This window comes from Scyliorhinus canicula, chromosome 10 (genome assembly GCF_902713615.1).
Source record: "Scyliorhinus canicula chromosome 10, sScyCan1.1, whole genome shotgun sequence".
NCBI classification, from domain to species: Eukaryota; Metazoa; Chordata; class Chondrichthyes; order Carcharhiniformes; family Scyliorhinidae; genus Scyliorhinus; species Scyliorhinus canicula.
Genome location: NC_052155.1, coordinates 176,576,120 through 176,598,931, shown reverse-complemented (window position 1 = coordinate 176,598,931; position 22,812 = coordinate 176,576,120). Strand labels below are relative to the sequence as shown.

Genomic DNA, 22,812 nt, shown 5'->3' with positions numbered 1-22,812 from the left:
TAGGGAATTGGGGGCTGATGTGAGGAGCGAGGGAAGTTAATGATGGTAGGGGCACAGATGTGGTTTTTCAGCTGAGCTGCCATAAGGAGGTTGTTGATCTGCTTTCGGTATTGTGTGCTGTTCCTCCTCGTGATGCTGGTGGCACTGACAGCTTGTGCCACCTCATTCCAGGCATTGTTGAGAATGGAGGGCTTGAGTCTCCGCCCTACCCTGGGGAAGAGGGTGTCCCTCCTGGGTCGGGTATGTTTTGGCGCCGCCCTTTTGGCACCGATCATTTGACACCGCTATTTTGGCGCTAAATTGATTTGGCGCTCATTATTTTGGCGCCCAGCTGTTTTGGCGCCTTTGTTGTGTATTGAATATATTGCCAGGAATGTAATGATAGGTTAATAATAATAATAGATAAAAACATGACATTTATTTCTAACACCAAATAACAAGTAAAGTGAGTATAAAAGTTTAATGCATTTCATAGTTAATAATAATAGCTGTAGTGTTCTATGTTCTATAAATGGAATAGTGTAGGTCAGATAGGCTTCAGATGGTTTCACAGGTCGGCGCAACATCGAGGGCCGAAGGGCTCGTACTGCGCTGTAGTGTTCTATGTTCTATAAATGGAATAGTGTAGGTCAGATAGGCTTCAGATGGTTTCACAGGTCGGCGCAACATCGAGGGCCGAAGGGCCCGTACTGCGCTGTAGTGTTCTATGTTCTATAAATGGAATAGTGTAGGTCAGATAGGCTTCAGATGGTTTCACAGGTCGGCGCAACATCGAGGGCCGAAGGGCCCGTACTGCGCTGTAGTGTTCTATGTTCTATGTTCTAATAATAATAATAATAATGGATAAAACATGACATTTATTTCTAACACCAAATATTAAGTAAAATGAGTATAAAAGTTTAATGCAGTTCATAGCTGTGGGATAAACCACGTAAATATTCAAGTGGTGCCCGTGAATCAAACTGTTGTGCGATGTTTAAGATACGCTCATCGGCCTTAATGTATTTCAGAAGTTTTTGATTTGGAGCATTAATCATTAATCATCCGGAACATTCTAACGTATGTTACTCGACGCTTATTCGGTAATAGAGCATACAACACAGGGAAAACCCCACCATGCCTTCTTGCCATAATGACATAAACCTGGTAAAATAACGGAGGAGACATCTTAAATGTCCCATCTCCATACCACACTTCTGAATCACGTAAAAAAACTACCCAGCTCTGTCTCCCAAAAACTAAAATTCTCTCATCTTCTTGACCACCATCGCCAATTAAAAAGTTCTCACTTTGACCATTGCTCGTCACATAGCATTTGTACTCGTCAGGGATCAACAACTCTCTTGAATTTGCAGGGTTTGGAGGAGCAGACTTTATTAGATTTTGTTTTCTTCTTACGATTTTTTTCATAGCCTCTGAGTTTGGAAGTGATGCTTGTGCAGCTTGAGAACTATTTTCAAGACATCCGTTTATAATTGTTGACGGCACTTCAAGAGTTTCTTCAGCTTTACGCTTCAAACTTGTTTTGATGGTAGCAATTTCCACACCCACTGCTGAAGCACCATGAGAATGTCCGTTCACTTCCTTCACTACTTCATTGTTTTTAGTGTGAATGCGACCTTTACACTCGTTTTTTAATTCGCATTTCCAAAACATTAACAATGGGTCGCTTTTGCTACATTTATCAAATACGTATAAATATCCATCGTGTGTTAATTTTGGTTTGTCTCTCTTGCTTAGAATTTTTTCAGCCATTTCTGGTATGGGGTCTAAGAGAAATTAAAAGCAAAACTGTATTTCCAGCTTTCAAATGTGAAAAGAGAACAGGCTTATGTAGCACCAAGGCTGTAGATTGTTATCATTAATTGCTGAAGTAGTCTGAATTGGCGCCAAACAGATGAGCGCCCAAAAGGCGAGCGCCAAAACCGATGAGCGCCAAAAGGTCGGCGCCAAATGATCGGCGCCAAAAGGGCGGCGCCAAATAGTCCCATTCCCGTCCCTCCTCTCCTCGATGGCGTCCAACGTTGTGTTGATCTTCGACTGCCGGGACCTTGGAGTAGGTCTTCGCGCAGCCAGCTTCTTGGCTGGATGGCAGTCTGTGGTGAGTGGAGCGCTTAAATGCTGCTCAAGCTTGTCAGGCTATTAATGCAATTCCCGACCCCAGCGAATCAAGCACCAGCAGTGCTGGGAATCATTTGGGCAGCACCTGGGCAGCATGCTGGCCCATTTACGTGACCTGAATTTCTCCTGGCTGGCACTTCGAGCGGGAGCATGCAGCTCCTGCAATTCTACTCTGGCGGCTGCACTTAGTCTCCAGAAAATCCAACTCCTTGTCTTTCTTTAAAAAAGAGAACGTTGACATAGCGTTGTCGCAAGAAACTCATTTAGATGACAAGAAGCACTTAAAAGTCGAGGAGGGATTAGGTGGGAAGGTATTTTTTATCTTGTTCTCATCTAGCAATCAGAGTGTCACAGTATTAGTCAATAAAAAGGTGCCGGTGGAAGGGTAGTCTGGTACAGAGGAAGTGGGCTATTTGCCTCGGGTGAGGGAATCCAGCTCGCAAGTAGGCCAGTTAATGGAAGTGAAGTGGGGAAAGAGCCATGGAGGGAGGAGGGGACCAAAGATTGGTTCTGAATGCTCCCATTTCTAGAGGGGAAGTGGCTCTTGCCTTGAAGGAAAGAAAACGGGCGTTAGATGAGGTGGTAATCTCCTTAGATGCTTTTGGCCGGGTGAAATTGAATTATTTATTTTATATGTTTATGTGTTGGGAGTTAATGTGCTAGGTGGAAACAAGTGCTTTATAAAAGACCTCTGGCTGGTTATGAGTGGTTCTAGTTCTAAGAATTTTTATCATTAGCGAGGGACTAGGCAGGGGTTGCCCATGATTCCCATTATTATTCGCAATAACTATTGAGCACCTAGCGGATGCAATTAGACTGGATCCCTAGTGTTCTGGGTTACATGATGGTGGGAAGCATCGTAAAGATTGCGCTATATGCAGATGACATGTTGCTATTTGTATCTAAGCCAGAGGTTTCCATCCCTGCTAATATTATGAGGGCAGCACGGTAGCACAGTGGTTAGCACTGTTGCTTCACAGCTCCAGGTGTGATTCCGGCTTGGGTCATTGTCTGTGTGGAGTCTGCACGTTCTCCCCGTGTCTGCCTGGGTTTCCTCCAGGTGCTCAGGTTTCCTCCCACAGTCCAACGATGTGCAGGTTAGGTGGATTGGCCATGATAAATTGCTCTTAGTGTCCAAGAAAAGCTTTGGTGGGATTACTGGGTTCCGGAGATAGGGTGGAGGCGTGGGCTTAAATGGGTACTCTTTCCAAGGGCTGGTGCAGATGTGATGGGCCGAATAGTCTCTTTCTGCACTTTAAATTCTATGATTCTGTTGATCTGGTGGGTAGATTTAGCCTTTTCCTGGGTTATAAAGTCAAATTTACAAAGTCTAAGGTTGTGACATTGGGAAGGCTTAGTGGGAGACCTCTCCCCTTTGTCAATTTCCAAGTTAGGTGTCCCCTTCAGGGTTTATTTATTTGGGTATTGAAGTTACTCCCTCCTTTAGACATTTGTATGGGGCAAGCTCCCTCCACATTACTTGCATCTATTAAGTGGAACCATTAGTGTTCCTTGCCGATGTCATGGCTGGACAGGATAACAGTGATTAAGATGAATTTGTTGGTTTAGCTCAGTGGGCTAGACAGCTGGTTTGTGATGCAGTATAAGGCCAGCAGCGCGGGTTCAATTCCCACACCAGCTTACCCAAACATGCGCGAGAATGTGGCGACTAGATGCTTTTCTCAGGAACTTCATACTTGTGGCAATAAAAGGTTATTAATATTATTATGTTGCCTATCCTTTACAGATCTATAGGAACATAGGAATTAGGAGCAGAAGTAGGCAATTCAGCCCCTAGAGCCTGCTCTGCCATTCAATCAGATCATGGCTGATCTCTCCCTGGTCTCAAATCCACCTCCCCACCTTTTGCCTCTATCACTTTGGCCCATTTTAAAAATAATAAATAAATCTATATATTTCTTGAAACCATTTAATGACTCAGATTCTACCACACTATGGGGCAACAAGTTCCACAAATACACCACCCTCTACTAAACGTAGTTCCTCCTCACCTCAGTTCTAAATCTACCGCCTCTCAACCTATATCCATGACCTTTCGTTCTAGATTTCCCCACAAGGGGGAAAATTTGATCTACGTTTACTTTATCATTCTTATCTAGTATTTTATACACCTCGATCAGATTCCCTCTCATCCTTCTAAACTCCAGCGAGTATAAGCCCAAACTGTTTAATCTCTCCTCATACGTCAACCCTTTCATTCCCGAATCAATCTAGTGAACCTCCCCTGAACTGCCTCCAATGCCACCACATTCTTCCTCAAATAAGGAGACCAAAACTGGACACAATACCCAGATGTGGTCTCACCAACACACTATACAATTACAGCAACATGTCTCTTACTTTTATGCTCCAATCCATTTGCAATAAATGCTAACATTCAATTTGCCTTTTTAGCCAATCTTTATTGCCAATCGTATTGTCTGTTAGGGTCCTGAAGGAAATCAATGGGATGCTCAGTTCATTGATATGGAACAAAAATGAACCTCAAAGTGGGTTAGGGCTGCCGAATATTAAAGTGTATCAATTAGCCTCTCATCTCAAATTCATAAGTGAATAGGTCAGAGAGAACCTCGTCCTCCATTTGGCTCGACACTGAATCAGCCCAGTCTATAATACTCCTTACAGTCCCTGTTGTTTCACACGAATTTCAAGGATAGGTTTGTCAAGTGTGAAAATTCTATAATTATCAACATTCTAAGAGCATCGAGAATGGTCCATCAACTGGAAGGGAGATCTAAATTAACGTCCACATTCTCTCCCATTTAGGGCAACCCAATTTATCACCAGGTCTTATGGACCATGGATTCAATATCTGGAGGGATAGAGGTATATGTAGGCTGGGCGACATGTTTAATGCTGCTTCCTTGTTATCATTTGAGTAGTTTTGCCAACAATTTGATATCCCGAGATACTCCTTTTACAAATATTTACAAATCAGAGACGATAAGACAACCGTGCATCTTGACTCATCTGTCTCCTCAGTTGAAAAAAATTCTGATCTCTATGGAACCTAAGCAATTAATCAGCAGGTTTTATGACACTTTATGTTCTAGAATGCGTGTGAGTATAGTGGAGACACTGCGGGCTTGAGAAAAAGATTTCACAGTCTACATTGATGAGGGGACCTGGGGAACTATGTGGGAAAATGTCAATAAAATTTCAGTCTATAATAGAACGATGGAGACTCCATTCAAAATATTACACCATCTGCATATCAAACCAAGCTTGAGACACAGGTTTGACCCATCTATATCCTTGCTGTCCCAAAAGTGCAAGTTAGTCGCGGGAGACTACATTCACTGTGTTTGGTCCTGTGTCAAAATTAAATCCTATTGATCTGGTTTACTTAGAGTTTGAGAAAATATTTGGTACGGCCTTCGAATTTGATCCTTAGTTCCTAGTTCTAGGGCTCCCAGAAAGGAGAATTATTGACACTGATGAAAAAAGGCTGTTCAATATTCTAACTTAGCGACATGGAAGAAGATCCTTTGCTCCTGGATTAGCGATAAATATCATTCAATTCAGAATTGGCAATAAAATTATCATGGAATAAATGTCAATGGAGTTCCTAACTTGCATACTCCATTCTAAATTGGATGCCTTCCAAAAAACATGGAACCCTTATCTCAAATTTATAGGTTCCTTAATGTCTGACTTGTTCCTACAAGGTTTCCAAACGTTTTGTAGCACTGTCTTGAACTCACTGCACGTGATGGTTGGTTGTCTCCTGCCTTTTTCTGCATTCATGTACGCAGAAGCGTACCAGTTTTGAGGGTTTGTTGCGTTCTTTGTAAAAATGGGAAAACTCTAATAAAAATAAATATTAAAAAAACAAAAAATAAAAGTTAGGATCTGTCGAACCATGTTGCACTCTGGGACCTGACTGTCCAGTAGAAACTTCAGCTGGGACCGTAGCACACATTTTAGTCCTGACCTCCACATGAGTGCTCTCATCAGACATGCCTGCACATTGGGAGCCAACAATCAGCAAACTATTCCTGTACTGTATATTACCTAAGTCTTGTTGACATATTTCCTATTATTTCCTCCGTTCCATACATTTTTATCAATTGGTGCAGGAAGATATTGTGTTCATCCATTTCAATTTTTTGTATGAGTTTCTCTAAATCTGACTGCAATAGAAAGCATAATAAAATATATCACTGTGGTTCACAAGAAACACGCAAATTTCCATGTTTTGTACGAAGGTCTAGGGCAGGATTCAGCGGTCTCGTCGTGCCCGACTTAGTATCAGGACGAGGCTGTTGAGTTTCATGAGAGGCCTCTGACGAGATTTGCAACACTCAAAACATTTCGCGAGACGTTGCGACCTGGATCTCGTCCTCACTGGGCGTGGTGCAGATCAGCATATGTAAATGAGCCATTTGGCTCGTTTAAATATATGTTCGCTGAATTCACCCGACGTCCGAGACCTCACCAGGGCACCAATTAATATTGATCCACGCAAATATGAACCAGGCATAATGGCACCTGAAAGGGTCTCCCAGGTGGTTGGAGACTTCTGGATGGTTGGAGACAGGGCAGGGTGACACCCTGGCTCTCCCTCTGGCACCCAGGCACCTGCCAGCCTACCAACTCAAGTCCACTGAATCGTGCCCCTAATTTAATACTCAATAATTTACTTTGGCTGCATGAAAAAAACTACCTACTATTCTCCATTCACATACAAGTAGGAGGTAATCCAATTTGCTTGTGAGAAATCAGAAGGATGAAGTTCCTTAAAGATATGTTTGATGTCAGGACAATAGTCTTTGACCATCTTGTAGATTTATATTTATGTAAGGTAATTTGCCAAAATTTTGGGGTGTAAATTTGTGTTATGCCATGGCATAAAAGAGGCAATATTGAATCAGCTGCCCGTTATACTGAGCACTTGATACTCTGTAGCATTGAGATCAATTGGGAATTTGATCATGCATTGCCACGCTGCTTATGAGAAACACAAATTCTTCGATGTTATCCTTTAGTTTATAGGCGTGGCATTATATTAGCTCTTCCCCACAAGTTCTAAATTAACAGAATTGAAAATTAGAAATATTTATACAGTTGCCTAGAAAATCCGTGGGGTAATTATGGCTGCTGCAATCACCGTGGAGATGAACAAATTACAAAACAAAATTTGCTGAATGGTCTAGTAAAAAAATGGACAAGATTTCATTTTTTATAACTTTTACTTTAACAATCAAACCAAAATCACCTTATATTTAACATGAGTTAATAGGTAAATTGTAGTCAATATAAACTATATATCACACTTAAAATAGCAGATTTAACAAAGATAGATCTCATGGATTTACCAGCAGTCCACTCACATATATGGCGCTGGATAGAGCCATGATTTCCTTCAAAGCACTGACATTTCTCTGAATAATACCAGCTCCTTTTCTTTGAGGATTTATCCTAATCCCAAACTGATAGCAACATCCAATTAACTAGAGTTCCATGGGTCTTCACAAAAATGGTACAAATCTGCAGATCCTCTTCAACTCTGCTCACAATGGACCTGGAGGCATGGAAAATGCTGCAGAATTCTGTATTTGCCTATTCTTAGCTCCTGGATCCATTCTCCTTCTTCTTCAGTCTCTGCACAGCACAACTGGGATCTGAGCTCAAATGGGTGTGTATTCTTTTTAATCTGGTTTCAACCCGGGTCTGTTTCCTCAGGAATCTTTGGCGGAATTCTCCATTCCTGAGACAAGTGTTGACGGCGGGGCAGGATTCGTGAACTTCTACAGCAGCTGAAGGAGGACCTAAAGGCGGTGATGGGGCTCATGCCGGTGACTCCCGCAGGAACATGGGAAAGGTTCCAATGGATTGGAAAAATGCTAACGTAACGCCCTTATTCAAAAAGGGAGAGAGGCAGAATGTGGGAGTGTGTGAAATTACAGACCTGTTAGTTTAACATCTGTTGTTGGAAAATTGTTAGAATCAATTATGAAGGACGTGATGTCAGGTCATTTGGAAAGCCAAAGTGCTATTCATCAGAGTCAGCATGGTTTTATGAAGGGCAAATCATGATTGACTAATTTTCTTCGAAGATGTAACAAGCGAAGTGGATAATGGGGATCCTGTTGATGTAGTATATCTGGACTTCCGAAAGGCGTTTGATAAGGTGTCGCACAGAAGGTTAATTCACAAGGTGAGATCACATGGTATTAGGGGTAACTTATTTGCTTGGAAAAAAAGAGTGGCTGATGGACCGGAGACAGAGAGTTGGGATAATTGGGTCTTTTTCTGGATGCCAAGATATAACTAGTGGGGTGCCACAGGGTTCGGTCCTTGGGCCCCAACTATTTACAATCTCTATTAACGACATGCATAAGCGGATAGAAGGTTCTGTAGCCAAATTCGTAGATGACACAAAAATAGGTGGGACAGTAAATTGCAATGAGGAAATAAGAACCTTGCAAATGGATATAGATAGATTAGGAGAGTGGGCCAACATATGGCAGATGGAGTTTAATGTGAATAAGTGTGAGGTCATGCATTTTGGTCAAAAAAATGGAAAGGCAACCTATCATCTAAATGAGGAGAGACTTCGAGGTGCTCCGATGCAGAGGGATCTGGGTGTCCGCGTGCAGGAGTCACATAAAACGAGCATGCAGGTGCAGTAAATAATAATGCTGGCATATATAGCAAAAGGAATTGAGTATAAAGGCAAGGAAGTGTTGTTGCAACTATACAAGGCATTGGTAAGATCGCACCAGGAATATTGTGCTCAGTTTTGGCCCCCTTATTTGAGGAAAGATGTAGTGGCATTGGAGGCAGTTCAGAGGAGGTTCACGAGATGGATTCCAGAGGTGAGGGGTTTGTCGTATGAGGAGAGATTGAGCAGTTTCGGTCTATACTATCTAGAGTTTAGAAGAATGAGGGGAGATCTCATTGAGGTACACAAGATGCTAATAGGTATTGATGAAGTAGATGTGGAGCTGATGCTTCCTCTTGTGGGGCATTCTAAAATGAGAGGTCATAGAATAAGAGGTAGCAAATTTAAAACAGATTTGAGGAAAAACTACTTCTCCCAAAGGGTTGTGAATTTGAGGAATTCGCTACTCCCGCTCCTAGGTCATATATTCCAGGGAGAAGATGCTCTGGCTGATTTTGCAATCCAGCTCTTGGCCTGTAAAATTGTAAGTAGCAGATGAGGAACATATCAGCCATGATAGAATAGCGAAGCAGACCCGATGGGCTGAATTATCTAATTTTGCTCATATAGCTTATGAACTTATGAACCTCAGACTACCCCCCCCCCCCCCCCCCCTCCACTGTCCCTGCCACATTTGGTGGGCAACGGCAGAACAGGGTGGCATAACGCCACCTGGGACACCGAACAGCAGCCGGGCTCATCCAGGCCCGGGTGCCCCAGAAGACACCCGCCAAAGGGGATCCAGGTCACAGGGCGTGAATCACAGCAGGCCACTGCCACTCCTAATGTACCACCTGGGGTTCCAACTAGACATTGGATTAGAGCCCGTAAGGCCAGAAAAGTAGACACCAGTTAAGTTGGCAAGGGTGCATGGCACAATTAAGTGATGGGGCTAGGGCAAGTGTATGTATATATGTTTTCATATTGAACACCTGTGCACAATTTTCACAACCTGCCTCGGTGCTGTGTCAGAAGAGTGTGAGGGTCGGCTGGTCTGAGCTGGCCGCTGAGGTGGAGCAGGTGGAAAGGAGGAGGGGAATGGGCGGATACTGTGTGTGGGCTTGGCTCAGAGACTGCAGCTCATCCAGTTCTCACTGCTCCGGTGCCACCCCTCCACCCCCTCACCATCCCCACTTCCGCCACCCCAGGGATTTGATAGGACTGTGTGATGTAATGGCCAGCTCGCATGCAGGGATCTCCCAGGTGTACAGTGGAAAGTGTTACCATGGGCAGGAGTCAGACGGCGTTAAACGATGTGGAGCACCAGGGCTCATCGCGGAGCAGGTTGTCATCATCCTCTATTCCATGGACCAGACCTGCTGTTACTGTCAATCCAAGGCCACACCTCGTAGTGCGGCAGCGATGTATCATGGAGGAGGTTGCGGCCGGAGGGGGTGGGGTGTGTGGAGGTACAATGCGATGTCTGTGCCCCTTGCCCACTCCCAGACGGGGAACCTGGAGTGTCTCGTTGGCCCTGGTGCACACTTTGAGCGGCCTCCGTGCCTGCTCAGACCCCCTGACCTGCCCTTACTTGCCCTTCCCTGGATCCTCCTCGTCAGACAAGGACAGGTGTTCATCATCCTCCTCCAGCACGTCGTCGATCTGCTGTACAATGGAGGACGCAGTATGCCGTCACGATGTGGACGACCCTCTCAGCATCATACTGGAGGGCTCCCCCAGAAGGTCCAGGCACCTGAACCACATATTTAGGATGCCGAAGCACCGTTCACTCACACCCCTGGTTGCGGCATGGGTGTTGTTGTAGCGGGTCTCGACTTTGGTCTATGGTCTCCAGATAAGCATTATCAGCCACGACCGCAGCGGGTAACTCCTGTTGTCCATGAGCCAGCCCCCCAGCCGTGGGTGGACCTCGAAAAGGCCGGGTATTGGCGAGTGTGCCAGGATGAAGGTGTCGTGCACATTGCCTGGGTATCAGGTGCTGATGTGCATGATGTACAGCTGATGGTCACATATGAGATGCATTTGATCGAGTGGAATGGCCTGTCACCTTCAGGTGCTCGTAGGGTGATATGCATCCTGTCGATCACCCCCTGGACCTGGGGCATCTCGGCGACGGTGGCGAATCCCACTGCCCAGGCATCCTGGTGGGCTCAGTCCACATTGAAATTTGGTTGTGGAGATGAGACAAGGGGAGAATGTGCAAACTCCACATGGACAGTGATCCAGGGCCGGGATTAAACCCGGCTCCTCAGCGCCATGATGCAGCAATGCTAACCACCGCGCCCCCCGCCCAAAAAAAAACCTGAATTAGGGAATAAACTGCATGAGAAGGCCCACTGGAGCAGAAGTCACAGGCAGCTTCAGCAGACAAGTACATTTGGTTTTAGAAAGAAAATAGATTATGGGATAAGATAAGAATGCTGGATTTGGTAGGCTGGGTTTGATAAGGTAGGCTGGATTTGTTCTTAATTATATTTTTCAGTTATGGGATGCATCAACTATTATGAAGTAAAATGCAGGGAGTAAATAAGATAAATGTGATAGTATAATTTGTTAGAAATTAATTGTACCACTTACTTTTATTTCTAATACAACAGTGTTTAAATAGTGCTCTTCCTCAGTTATGTTCTCCTCCTTGAAATAAGGTGCTACAATTGGATCAGCAATAGCATAGATATAATTGTGCACTTCATTATTCTTTGTAGAAAAATATGGGTATTTCTCCAAGGACAACAGGATTTGTGCCCTTTGCATGTACAGTTGCTCCTGCAAGTAACTTTTATCACTGCATAAAAAATAAAATCAAAGCATTGCAGTAAATTATTGAAGGATGAAATTCTATTGCTATAAACCGCACCTTGAATTAATTGAACAATGTTTTTGAGATATTTTTCAAATTATTTTCAATCCCAGTAAGGTAATCTCTATAAAGAGATTCATTAAACAGATGAGTTAAAGATCTTTATGACACATTGAAATAAGCTAGTTCCTTCTCGACATGACTTCAAGACAATATAAATCACGGCAAGTTGTAAAGTGGGGTGATCCAATCTGTCAGATTGTCACCCAAAGTGTTTAAGATGAAAATTTATCTCAAAGCAATCTCGACTAATTGCTCTAATCATAACATACGCAGTAAACTGTCCAATAATAAGATTATACTTCCAGGATCGAGTACCAAGCCAATCTATTTCTCAGTGCATGGTGACATCAGCTTCATGAATTGTTTATCTTATTTCATAGATGTGACAAACAAGGACACCACTGAGGAAAAAGCTGTTCAAAGTGAAACACTCATTCAATCAGTTTTCATTTAAAATTCATACACATTCATATCAATTTTGCATCTAGGATGGTGGTGCAGGATACACAACTGGCTACTTGTGAGGTCCAAGCGGCGTTCTCTAAAGATATGGACACATGCCCTGTGCGGCCCAGCCATGTTGAATTAACAGTAGCCTGATGGCACGCAGCCCAACTGATTGATGAGCCAGAATCCAAATTTGGACAAATCATGCCTTGCCAACACCCATTGTTGAAAAGAAAATGATCAAACAGTAAGATTGACCCCCTAGTGGATGTATTTAAAAGGCCAGATATCAAAATTGGTAATTTTTTTGTACTTTATATTGCAATGAGCGCAATTTAACCAGAAAAAAATCTATGTCCAATTTTGGGCAGGTTTAGTGGGGTGTTTCCAGATGGCTGCAGCACTCTGCTATTCAATAGCACTTTGCCATTTTTTTGGCCTTGGGAGTTCCTCTCCACCTAGGTCGCACTTAGAGTCATTCCTTGCTGGTGAGCCCAGCAGGAAAGGCTCCTTGCAGATCAGAGCGCCGTTTATTCTGGCTGCCCCGATCTTTTCCCTTGCCTTTCAGCCCTCTCCTCCTTTTTTGACCCCCCTCAACCCATCAACCTCGGGGAGGCCACCGGAAACACCCACTCAGCCCCCTTCCACCTGGTAAGGCCGCCCCAGGCCCAATCCCTGGCGATGGCTTTTTGTCAGTGCCTCTGCCAGCCTGTCGGCGCCACCTAATCACCCTGGTGCCTGAGTGCCATAAAGAGTGTCACGGTGCCACCCTACCTTGTCCTTGACCACCCAGGGATGTCCAAAGGCCTGTGATACCCCTCCCTCCAGGGGCCATTATGACTGGTCCAAGTCTGTGGAAACCAGTACTAAACAGCGCCCTGGCGAAGTCTCCCCGGCGCAGCCATTAGGTCCAGGGTGCCGGGAGAATCCCGCCTAATGGCTCTTGTAAATATGCTGAGGTTGAGATCCAGAGTGCAATATCTTGTGAGATAATGATGTGGAGATGCCGGCGTTGGACTGGGGTGAGCACAGTAAGAAGTCTTACAACACCAGGTTAAAGTCCAACAGGTTTGTTGAGCCGTGCTCCGAAAGCTCGTGTTTGAAACAAACCTGTTGGACTTTAACCTGGTGTTGTAAGACTTCTTATTGTGAGATAATGTGAGAGGCCTCTCACGAGATTCAATGGCCTTGTCCCTACATCAAGTCGGCCACGACAAGACCGTTAAATCTCGCCCAATATGTCTGAATGTACTTTTGAGATGTTTTTGTGAGCTGCTGAATTTGACTGAGAGTCTTGTCTCATTCTCACAGGAGTGGCAGAGAATTAGGTGGCCTGGGCACACAAAGACTTAAACAGATATCGGCACAGTAGTGCCAATGCCTTTGATGCAGCTGGGTGATGGAACAGAGGCTGCAGAGAGGACTAGCCTTACAACATACTTTTTGGCAAGTTGCAGTTGGACACCACCATGTTGGTGACAAAAAAGGTGACAAAAGCCCAGCATGTTCGTGTGCAATTCCATTCAGCACTCCTCTGTATGCCATCCCATTGATATTCTCATATGAGCCGCATTCCTCATCTGAGGAATTGAAGCATAGAAACTGAGAAATGGAGAAAGCCATTTGGAAGCCGTGCTTCTCCGAGTCTCCGCCTTGAAATTGCGCTCGGCGCGGGGAATGGGGCGTCAGACCCACGATCGAGCCCAACACCGGGACGCAAACCTCTGGCGACTGGACAATCAGCGGCGGTGGCCGTCCTGGTGAGAGGCGTGGGGGATCAGTCTCCAGGGGGGGCCTCCACGGGGGCCATCGATCGACGGGCGTGGACAATCTGGGGGGGGGGGGGCTACCTTCCGCGCTGGCCCGCTGTGTAGGTCCGCCATGTCGCGTGGGGCCGGCAGAGTGTTAACCCCCTGCGGGCCACAGAATCGCTGGGCCAAGAGGCCTGTTGACGCCGGCGTGAAACACTCCGGTGTTTACACCGGCGTCAACACTTAACCGCCGTTTTGAAGAATCCCAGCCGGGGTGTGTCCATGCTGGCTGGTAAAAACCTATCCAGTTAAATCCCAACTACCACTCTTGGTCCACGGCCCAGTAGGTTACAGCACCTCAAGTACATATCCAAGTGTTTTTAAATTGAGTGACAGTTTTTGCCTCAACCACACTTTTCGGCACTGAGATCCAGACCCCCACCATCCTTTAAATGAAAAGAAAGCGCTTCTGAACTCCCTGCTAATCCTTCCACCAATTATTAAACCTATGCCCAGGTAATTTACCTCTCTGTTAATATAAAATGTCCTTCCTATCCACTCTACCACTGTATGCAAGCCCCTTATAATTTTTTGCAATTATAGCCTCCTCTGTTCCAACAAAACCGTTCCAGCTTATCCAATGTTTGCTCTTCACTAAAATTCTCCATTCCTGGCACATTGTTAGTATCATCACATCATCCCTGTAATATGATTAGAACTACAGGCAGTACTCTAGCTGCACATTAATTAGTGTTATTTCCAGTTCCAGCGTAGTCTCCCTACTCTTACATACTCTAGGCCTTGGCCAATAAAGTAAAAGATCTCTTATGCCTTGAACACCTTGTCACCCAACCTGCTATCTTCGGGAATCTATGGGCTACCCTCCAAGGTTTGCTACTCTTTTATGTTTTCAGAATTTGATGATTTATTGTTAAAGACAAAACTAAAGGCTTTATGTCTAAATGAATGTAGCATTCATAACAAAGTAAACAAATTGGTAGCACAGACGAAAGTAAATAAATATGATCTGATAGCCATTACAGAGACCTGGTTGCGGGAGGGAAGGACAGGGTCCTGAATATTGACACATAAATGACTTTCAAGAAGAATAAGAAATTAGATAAAGATGGAGGGGTTGCACTGTTAATAAAGGATAGCATTGGTGCAATAGTTAGAAATCGCCTTGGTTCAGGAGATCAGGATGTGGGATTAATTTGGGTGGAGATGAGGGATAGCAGGGGAAATAAATCACTAGCAGGAGTGGTCTATAGTCCCCTAACCACAATATAGGACAAAGTATGCAAGAATAAATATTGGGTGCTTGTGATAAAGGAACGCCAGTGATCATGGATGAGTTCAATCTACATATAAACTGGAAAAATCAGATTGGCAGTTGTAGCCTAGATGAAGAGTTCTTTGAATGCTTCTGAGATAATTTATTAGTCTGACACCAACCAGAGAGCAGGCTATATTAGACTTAGCATTGTGTAATGTGTCAGGATTAATTAATGATCTCGGAGTAAAGTCACCCCTAGGTAGCAGAGATCACAATATCATTGAATTTTACATTCTGTTTGAAAGAGAGAAGAGCGGGTGTATGGTTAATATTTTAAACATAAATAGAAGCAATATGTGGTTAAGAAAGTTGCGCTGGATGAAGTGAACTGAGATACTAGACTAGAGTATAGATCAATAGAGGAGCAATGGCAGACATTTAAGCGGATATTTCGGAAAACTCAGAATAAGTGTATTCCTGTTGCAAAGAAAAATTCGAAAGAGAAGAGACACCATCTGTGGTTACTAAAGAAGTTAAGGAAAGTATCAAATTTAAGAAAAAACATGTAACTGTGCAAAGATGAGTGGCATGCCAGATGATTGGTCAGAATATAAAGAACAGTAAAGAATGACTAAAAGATTAATCAGGAGGAAGAAATTAGAGTATGAGAGGAAGGTAGCTGAAATGAAAATGAAAATCGCTTATTGTCACAAGTAGGCTTCAAATGAAGTTACTGTGAAAAGCCCCTAGTCGCCACAAAACGGCGCCTGTTCGGGGAGGCTGATACGGGAATGTAGGAATATAGGAGTATAGGAAGCTAGGAATATAAATACAGATAGTAAGAATTTATACAGGTATTTAAACAGGAAACGAGTAAGTAAAGTAAGTGTTGGCTCTCCAGAGAGTGAGAATGGGGAGTTAATAGTATATAATGAGGAAACACATAAGAAATCATCATTATACACTCTACTGCAAATGAGTTGCACGGTTAATATAAATTACCTGTTTAATGCATGCGTTAACATGGCTATAAGAAGATTCATAGCTAGAATTGCTTCTAAAGCAATTAATGATCCTACAAGTATATAAGTCATAACTGTATCTTTTTCATGCATTGCTTCATAATTGTAACCATCAATAACACTAATACGAAACACAGTGAATAGACAGCTTCCGATGTTATTGAATTCAGGTAGATGAGGGTGACCTTCAAAGTAATCAAAGAAAGATAATTAAACTAGTATTTTTAATAACAAAAGTACAAACTGTACTAAAATCTCAGAATGTAATGCAAAGAAAACAGTTAATAAGGCAATGGCTATTTTAGTTACAAACTAAAATTTAGTTTGAAAATGCAATTAATGGTTAAACTCTGCTGACTATATTCTAACTCACACCAAAACCATTTATCTGTCACCAATGTGCTCACTGGCCTACAATGATCTCTGGTTCACCAATTGTTGGATTCGTTTCAAGTTAAGCAAGGTCTTGATTTTAAAAACCTCTCTCTCATTTCAATATTTCTCCATGACCTCACCCCTCCCTCTCTCTATAAGGTCCTCCAGCCCTGTAACCCATGGAGATATGTGTACTCTTCCAATTCAGATCTCTTCCAGATGGCCAATTTTAATTACTCCACCATTGCCATACATGCATTCAGTCACCTCGGCCCAAAGCATTGGCATTTCCTATTTAAACCCCTCTGCCTCTCTACATCTCTTTCTAACTTTGAGATTCTTCTTAAAACCCACTTAGTTGTCCAAGGTTTTAGTCATCTGCCCTCATATCTCCTGACGTTGCACAGAGTAAAATTTTGTTTAATAATTCACTTATGAAGTGCCTTAAGACATTTTATAGCCACTATATCAATACAAACTGTTGCTGTTGTGGTTAAGTTTTAATTTTATAGGACTTCCAGTGGTGGCCATGGTGTGAGTGGTCGCACATTTGGTAGCTCTGGCTCAAGGTGGAATTCCATGGAGCTTTTTCACCTGAATTAAGGGGTCTTGGTTGGTTAAATGTGCATGAGCACAGAGGGATAGTGTTGCTCTGTCAGTGTGAACGGTTTATGGTTTACTTGACAAGAAGTGTGATGAGTAGGAGGCAGAGAATAAAGTCATAAATAACACACTCACCCACTCCACAACTATTGAGCGAGAGGGTAATAAAGGTGCGACACAAGAAACGATGGTGGAGATTGCTGGGGTGGCATTGCCTGCCCAATGGTCTACCGAGCAACTAGTGGAATTCCTAAATGCAAAGTTCCAGCAGCAGAGGCTGGAGGCCTCCGTGGATCTGGCGAAGATGGTGGAGCCCCTGAGGGTGGTGATCGAGAGGGTGGAGCAGAGGTTGGATGCACAGGGCTATACGCTCCAGAAGGTGGAGGAGTCGGTGGCCGAACATGAGGAATAGCTGGAGATCAAGATGGTGCTTGTGCTGGAGAGGCAAAAAGAGGTTGAGGGAGAAGGTGGATCGGGTGGACAGAGCGCTGAGCATGTGGCTGAAGGGTGGGAAGGCTTCGAAGGTGATGGTGTAAAGGCTGCATTGCTTCCTGGACAAGGAAAAATTTGAGATGGGCGGAGCAGACAAGAAAGTGCATCTGGGAAGGTAACAAGCTGAGAATCTACCAGGACTTGGGAGATGAATTGGCTAAGAGGAGGGCCGGGTATAACCGCATTAAGGCTGCCCTCCACAAGGAAAGGATAAAGTTTGGGGTGTTGTACCCCGCTCATTTGTGGATCACACATCAGGGGCGAAATTCTCCGACTCTCGCCTGGGGCCGCCTAAAATCCCGCCCCCGCCGTGGCAGAGACCCGGGAAGTGGCGGTGGCGGGAATCTCGCCACGCTGATCAGCAAGACCCCTGCGGTGATTCTCCGGCCCGGATGGGCCGAAGTCCCGCCGCTGGGAGGCCTCTCCCGCCGCCGAGGTTTGAACCACCTCTGTAACGGCGGGATTAGCGGCGCGAGCGAGCCCCCGGGGTCCTGGGGGGGGCGGGGGGCGATCGAACCCCTGGGGGTGCCCCCCCCGGTGGCCTGGCCCACGATCGGGGCCCCCCGCTCAGACTCCGGGCCAGTGCCCTGGGTGCACTCTTTCTCCTTCCGCGGCCGCCACGGCCTCCGCTATGGCGGAAGCGGAAGAGAAACCCACATCGCGCATGCGCCGGTGGTGACATCAGCGGAAGCTGGCCGCTGACGTCACTGCCGGCGCATGCGCCGACCGGCGAAAGCCTTTCGGCCAGCCCCGCTGCCAGGGGCGCCGGTTTTTTGTGCCAGTCTTCTGGTGCTAACCGCTCCGGCGCGGGGCTGGCCCCCAAAGGTGGGGCAAATTCCCCACCTTTGGGGAGGCCCGACCCGAGTGGTTGGTGCCACTCCCCTACGCCGGGACCCTCCGTCACGCCGGGTAGGGGAGAATCCCGCCCCAGAACCGGGAGTTTTATTTCAACACACTCCACGGAGCACGCGGGTGAATTTACGAGAGACCATGAACTGGGAACATTAAACTATGGAGATGTTAATGTGGGGAATGTGGGTTTGTACAGTGGGTCAATGGGTATATTTAATGGTCACAGTTGCGGAGGGGTGAGTGTGTTCTTTATGACTTTTTTCTCATTTCTACTGTGGTTTATGGGGAGTTGTGGTTGAGGGGCGGTTGGGGGAAGAGGGGTATGCCTAGGCTTCGAGAGGGGGCCACCATGCTAACTGGTTTGCTAGTTAATGGGAGTGAAGTGGGGGTTCGAGTTGTGGAGGGAATGGGGAGGAAAGGTTGGGTTCCTTTGCTGTTTGTTTCTGGGTTAGGGGGAGGGGGGAGGGAGGCTGACAAGGGCGGAGTTGATGTGCAGTTGGGAAGGAAGAGGTGGCGGCAAACATCTTGGGGAGGACTTAAGGGGGAGCGAGGATTGGACCTGGGGGGGAGGAGGCAGGGAGCCCCCTGATCCAGTTAATTATGCTAGGGCTTCTATGGCTCGGTCAAAAGGTTGCGTGTTTTTGCTCATTTAAGGAGTTTGAAGGTGAACATTTTTTGCAGGTGTTGCACCTGAAGTTGGGGGACCAGACGAGGCTGAGGAAGAGCTGTGTGAAGCAGGTGTTCTACTCAGGGTTAGATATGAAGACGAGGGAGTGGTGTTACTGATTAACAAAAGGGTGGCCTTTGAGGTGGGCAGTATTGTGACTGATCCGGGGGGGGGGGGGGGGGGGGGGGGGGGAGGTTCATGATGGTGAGACAGAAGCTGGACGGGACACCGTGCTGCTAGTGAACGTATATGCTCCAAATTTGAACGATGTGGATTTTGAGAGGCGGGTCTCAGCGAAGATTCCTGACCTGGACGCGTACCAGCTGATTATAGGAGGTTATTTTAACATGATTCTGGATTCAGGGTTGGATTGGTAATGCCCTGGGTCCCGGAAGGTTTTGGCGATGGCTAAGGGGTTGTTGGGGTATATACATAGATACACAGAAGATAGGAGCAGGAGGAGGACTTTTGGCCCTTCGAGCCTGCTGTGCCATTTATCACGATCATGGCTGATCATTCAACTCAATAGCCTAATCCTGCTTTCTCCCCATAACCTTTAATCCCATTCTCCCCAAGTGCTATATTCAGCTGCCTCTTGAATATATTTAATGTTTTAACATCAACTACTTCCTGTGGTAATGAATTCCACAGGCTCACCACTCTTTGGGTGAAGAAATGTCCCCTCATCTCTGTCCAAAATGGTTTACCCTGAATCCTCAGACTGTAAGCCCTCGTTCTGGACACACCCATCATTGGGAACATCTTCCCTGCATCGACCCTGTCTAATGCTGTTAGAATTTTATAAGTCTCTATGATCCCCCCTCATTCTTCTGATTTGAAAAGGACCCATTAATTCCTACTCTTTGTTTCCTCTCTGACAACCAGTTTTCTATCCACCTCAATACACATCCCCCAATCCTATGTGCTTTAATTTTGCACAATAATCTCTTATGCGGGACTTTGTCAAACGCCTACTGAAAGTCCAAATATACCACATCGACGGGCTCCCCCTTGTCAACTGCACTGGTTATATCTTCAAAGAACTCCAACAGATTTGTCATTGCCGCCCGTCCAAACTAAAATCTTCTACACTTCCTGGGTCCGTATCCCTCTATTCCCATCCTACGCATAGAACATAGAACAGTACAGCACAGAACAGGCCCTTCGGCCCTCGATGTTGTGCCGAGCCATGATCACCCTACTCAAACCCATGTATCCACCCTATACCCGTAACCCAACAACCCCCCCTTAACCTTACTTTTTAGGACACTACGGGCAATTTAGCATGGCCAATCCACCTAACCCGCACATCTTTGGACTGTGGGAGGAAACCGGAGCACCCGGAGGAAACCCACGCACACACGGGGAGGTCGCTGCTTCCATCATCTCCTCTGGCAGCGAGTTCCAGGCACCCACTACTCTCTGTGTAAAAAACTTGCCTCGTACATCTCCTCTAAACCTTTCCCCTCACACCTTAAACCTATGCCCCCTAGTAATTGACCCCTCTACCCTGGGGAAAAGCCTCTGACTATCCACTCTGTCTATGCCCCTCATAATTTTGTAGACCTCTATTAGGTCGCCCCTCAACCTCCGTCGTTCCAGTGAGAACAAACTGTGTTTATTCAACCGCTCCTAATAGCTAATGCCCTCCATACCAGGCAACATCCTGGAAAATCTCTTCTGCACCCTCTCTAAAGCCGCCACTTCCTTCTGGTAGTGTGGCGACCAAAATTGAAAACTATACTCCAAGTGTGGCTGCAACATGACTTGCCAATTCTTATTCTCAATGCCCCGGCCAATGAAGGCAAGCATGCGTATGCCTTCTTGACTATCTTCTCCACCTGTGTTGCCCCTTTCAGTGACCTGTGGACCTGTACACCTAGATCTCTCTGACTTTCAATACTCTTGAGTGTTCTACCATTCACTGTATATTCCCTACCTGCATTAGACCTTCCAAAATGCATTACCTCACATTTATCCGGATTAAACTCCATCTGCCATCTCTCCGCCCAAGTCTCCAAACGATCGAAATCCTGCTGTATCCTCTGACAGTCCTTATCGCTATCCGCAATTCCACCAACCTTTGTGTCGTCTGCAGACTTACTAATCAGACCAGTTACATTTTCCTCCAAATCATTTATATATACTACGAACAGCAAAGGTCCCAGCACTGATCCCTGCGGAACACCACTAGTCACAGTCCTCCAATTAGAAAAGACCCTTCCATTGCTACTCTCTGCCTTCTATGACCTAGCCAGTTCTGTATCCACCTTGCCAGCTCACCCCTCATCCCGTGTGACTTCACCTTTTGTACCAGTCTACCATGAGGGACCTTGTCAAAGGCCTTACTGAAGTCCATATAGACAACATCCACTGCCCTACCTGCATCAATCATCTTTGTGACCTCTTTGAAAAACGCTATCAAGTTAGTGAGACACAACCTCCCCTTTACAAAACCATGCTGCCTCTCACTAATACCACCATTTGCTTCCAAATGGGAGTAGATCCTGTCTCGAAGAATTCTCTCCAGTAATTTCCCTACCACTAACGATAGGCTCATCGGCTTGTAGTTCCCTGGATTATCCTTGCTACCCTTCTTAAACAAAGGAACAACATTGGCTATTCTCCAGTCCTCCGGGATATCACCTGAAGACAGTGAGGATCCAACGATTTCTGTCAAGGCCTCAGCAATTTCCTCTCTATCAGCACTAAGGCACTGGAACCAGTTTAGGCAGCATTTGTGATTGGAAGGCATATCTTTGTGGGTGCCAATATGTGATAATCATAGGTTTGCGCTGGCGGGGCTGGACATGAGTTTCCGGGGGTGGCGGCAGGTAGGGATAGAAAGTTTCAGGGATTTATTCGTTGGGGAATTTGCAGATTTGGAGGAGTTAGAGGGGACGTATCAGTTACTAAAGGGGAACAGTTTCAGGTATCTGCAGGTTAGGAACTTTGTGAGGAAGGAGATGCTGTTGTTTTCGAGACTGCCACCCTCGGTGCTGCAGGATAAGCTTCTATCAGAGGATGAGGTTGGGGAGGCGGACATGTATGGGAAGTTGATGGAGAGGGAGAGTGATCCCGTAGAGGAGATTAAACGTAAGTGGGAGGAGGAGCCATGTGTGAGCCATTTGCCGTGTGCGAGGCTAAGCCTTATTCAGTTTAAGGTGATGCACATGACCCACAAGATGGTGTCCAGAATGAGTCAGTTCTTCTTGGGAGTGTGCAGGGGATAGGTGTGCAGGGGGTGGGGGTGGGGGGGGGGGGGCGTCAAACCGTGTTCATATGTCTTGGGCTTGCCCGAAGTTGAGGGGATTCTGGAAAGGGTTTCAGAGGTTACGGTAACGGTTTTGGAGGCGAGGATAGCTCTGAGTCCAGAGGTGGCGATATTTGGAGTGTCAGAGGATTTGAGAGTGCAGGTGGGGAGAGAGGCCAATGCTTTGGTCTTTGCCTCACTGATAGCCTGGAGATAGATTTTGTTGTGCTGGTGGGACCCGGAGCCACTGAATGCGGGATATGGGTGAGCAACTTGGCAGAATTTCTGGAGTTGGAAAAGATTAAGTTCGCCATTTGTATGGTGGAGGAGGGGTTCATTTCGAGGTGGAAGCCGTTTATTGATGGTATGGTGGTTGGGGCTTGTACTACCATTGTCCTTTTGATTTTGCCATTTTGTGTTTGCAAATGTTTTTAAATGCCT

At 45.6% G+C, this 22,812-nt stretch overlaps 1 protein-coding gene across 2 annotated transcripts in view; it reads right to left on the bottom strand.

The window, feature by feature from the left end:
* Positions 1-22,812, bottom strand: part of LOC119972795 (transient receptor potential cation channel subfamily A member 1-like) — a 181,522-nt gene that overhangs the window by 19,034 nt on the left and 139,676 nt on the right. For both annotated transcript variants that reach the window (XM_038810203.1, XM_038810204.1), the window contains exons 16-18: positions 16,110-16,314; positions 11,348-11,555; positions 6,157-6,275 (exon numbers count right to left, since the gene is read on the bottom strand). In XM_038810203.1, the coding sequence (XP_038666131.1) occupies positions 6,157-6,275; positions 11,348-11,555; positions 16,110-16,314 (532 nt within the window). The remainder of the gene's footprint in view (positions 1-6,156; positions 6,276-11,347; positions 11,556-16,109; positions 16,315-22,812) is intronic.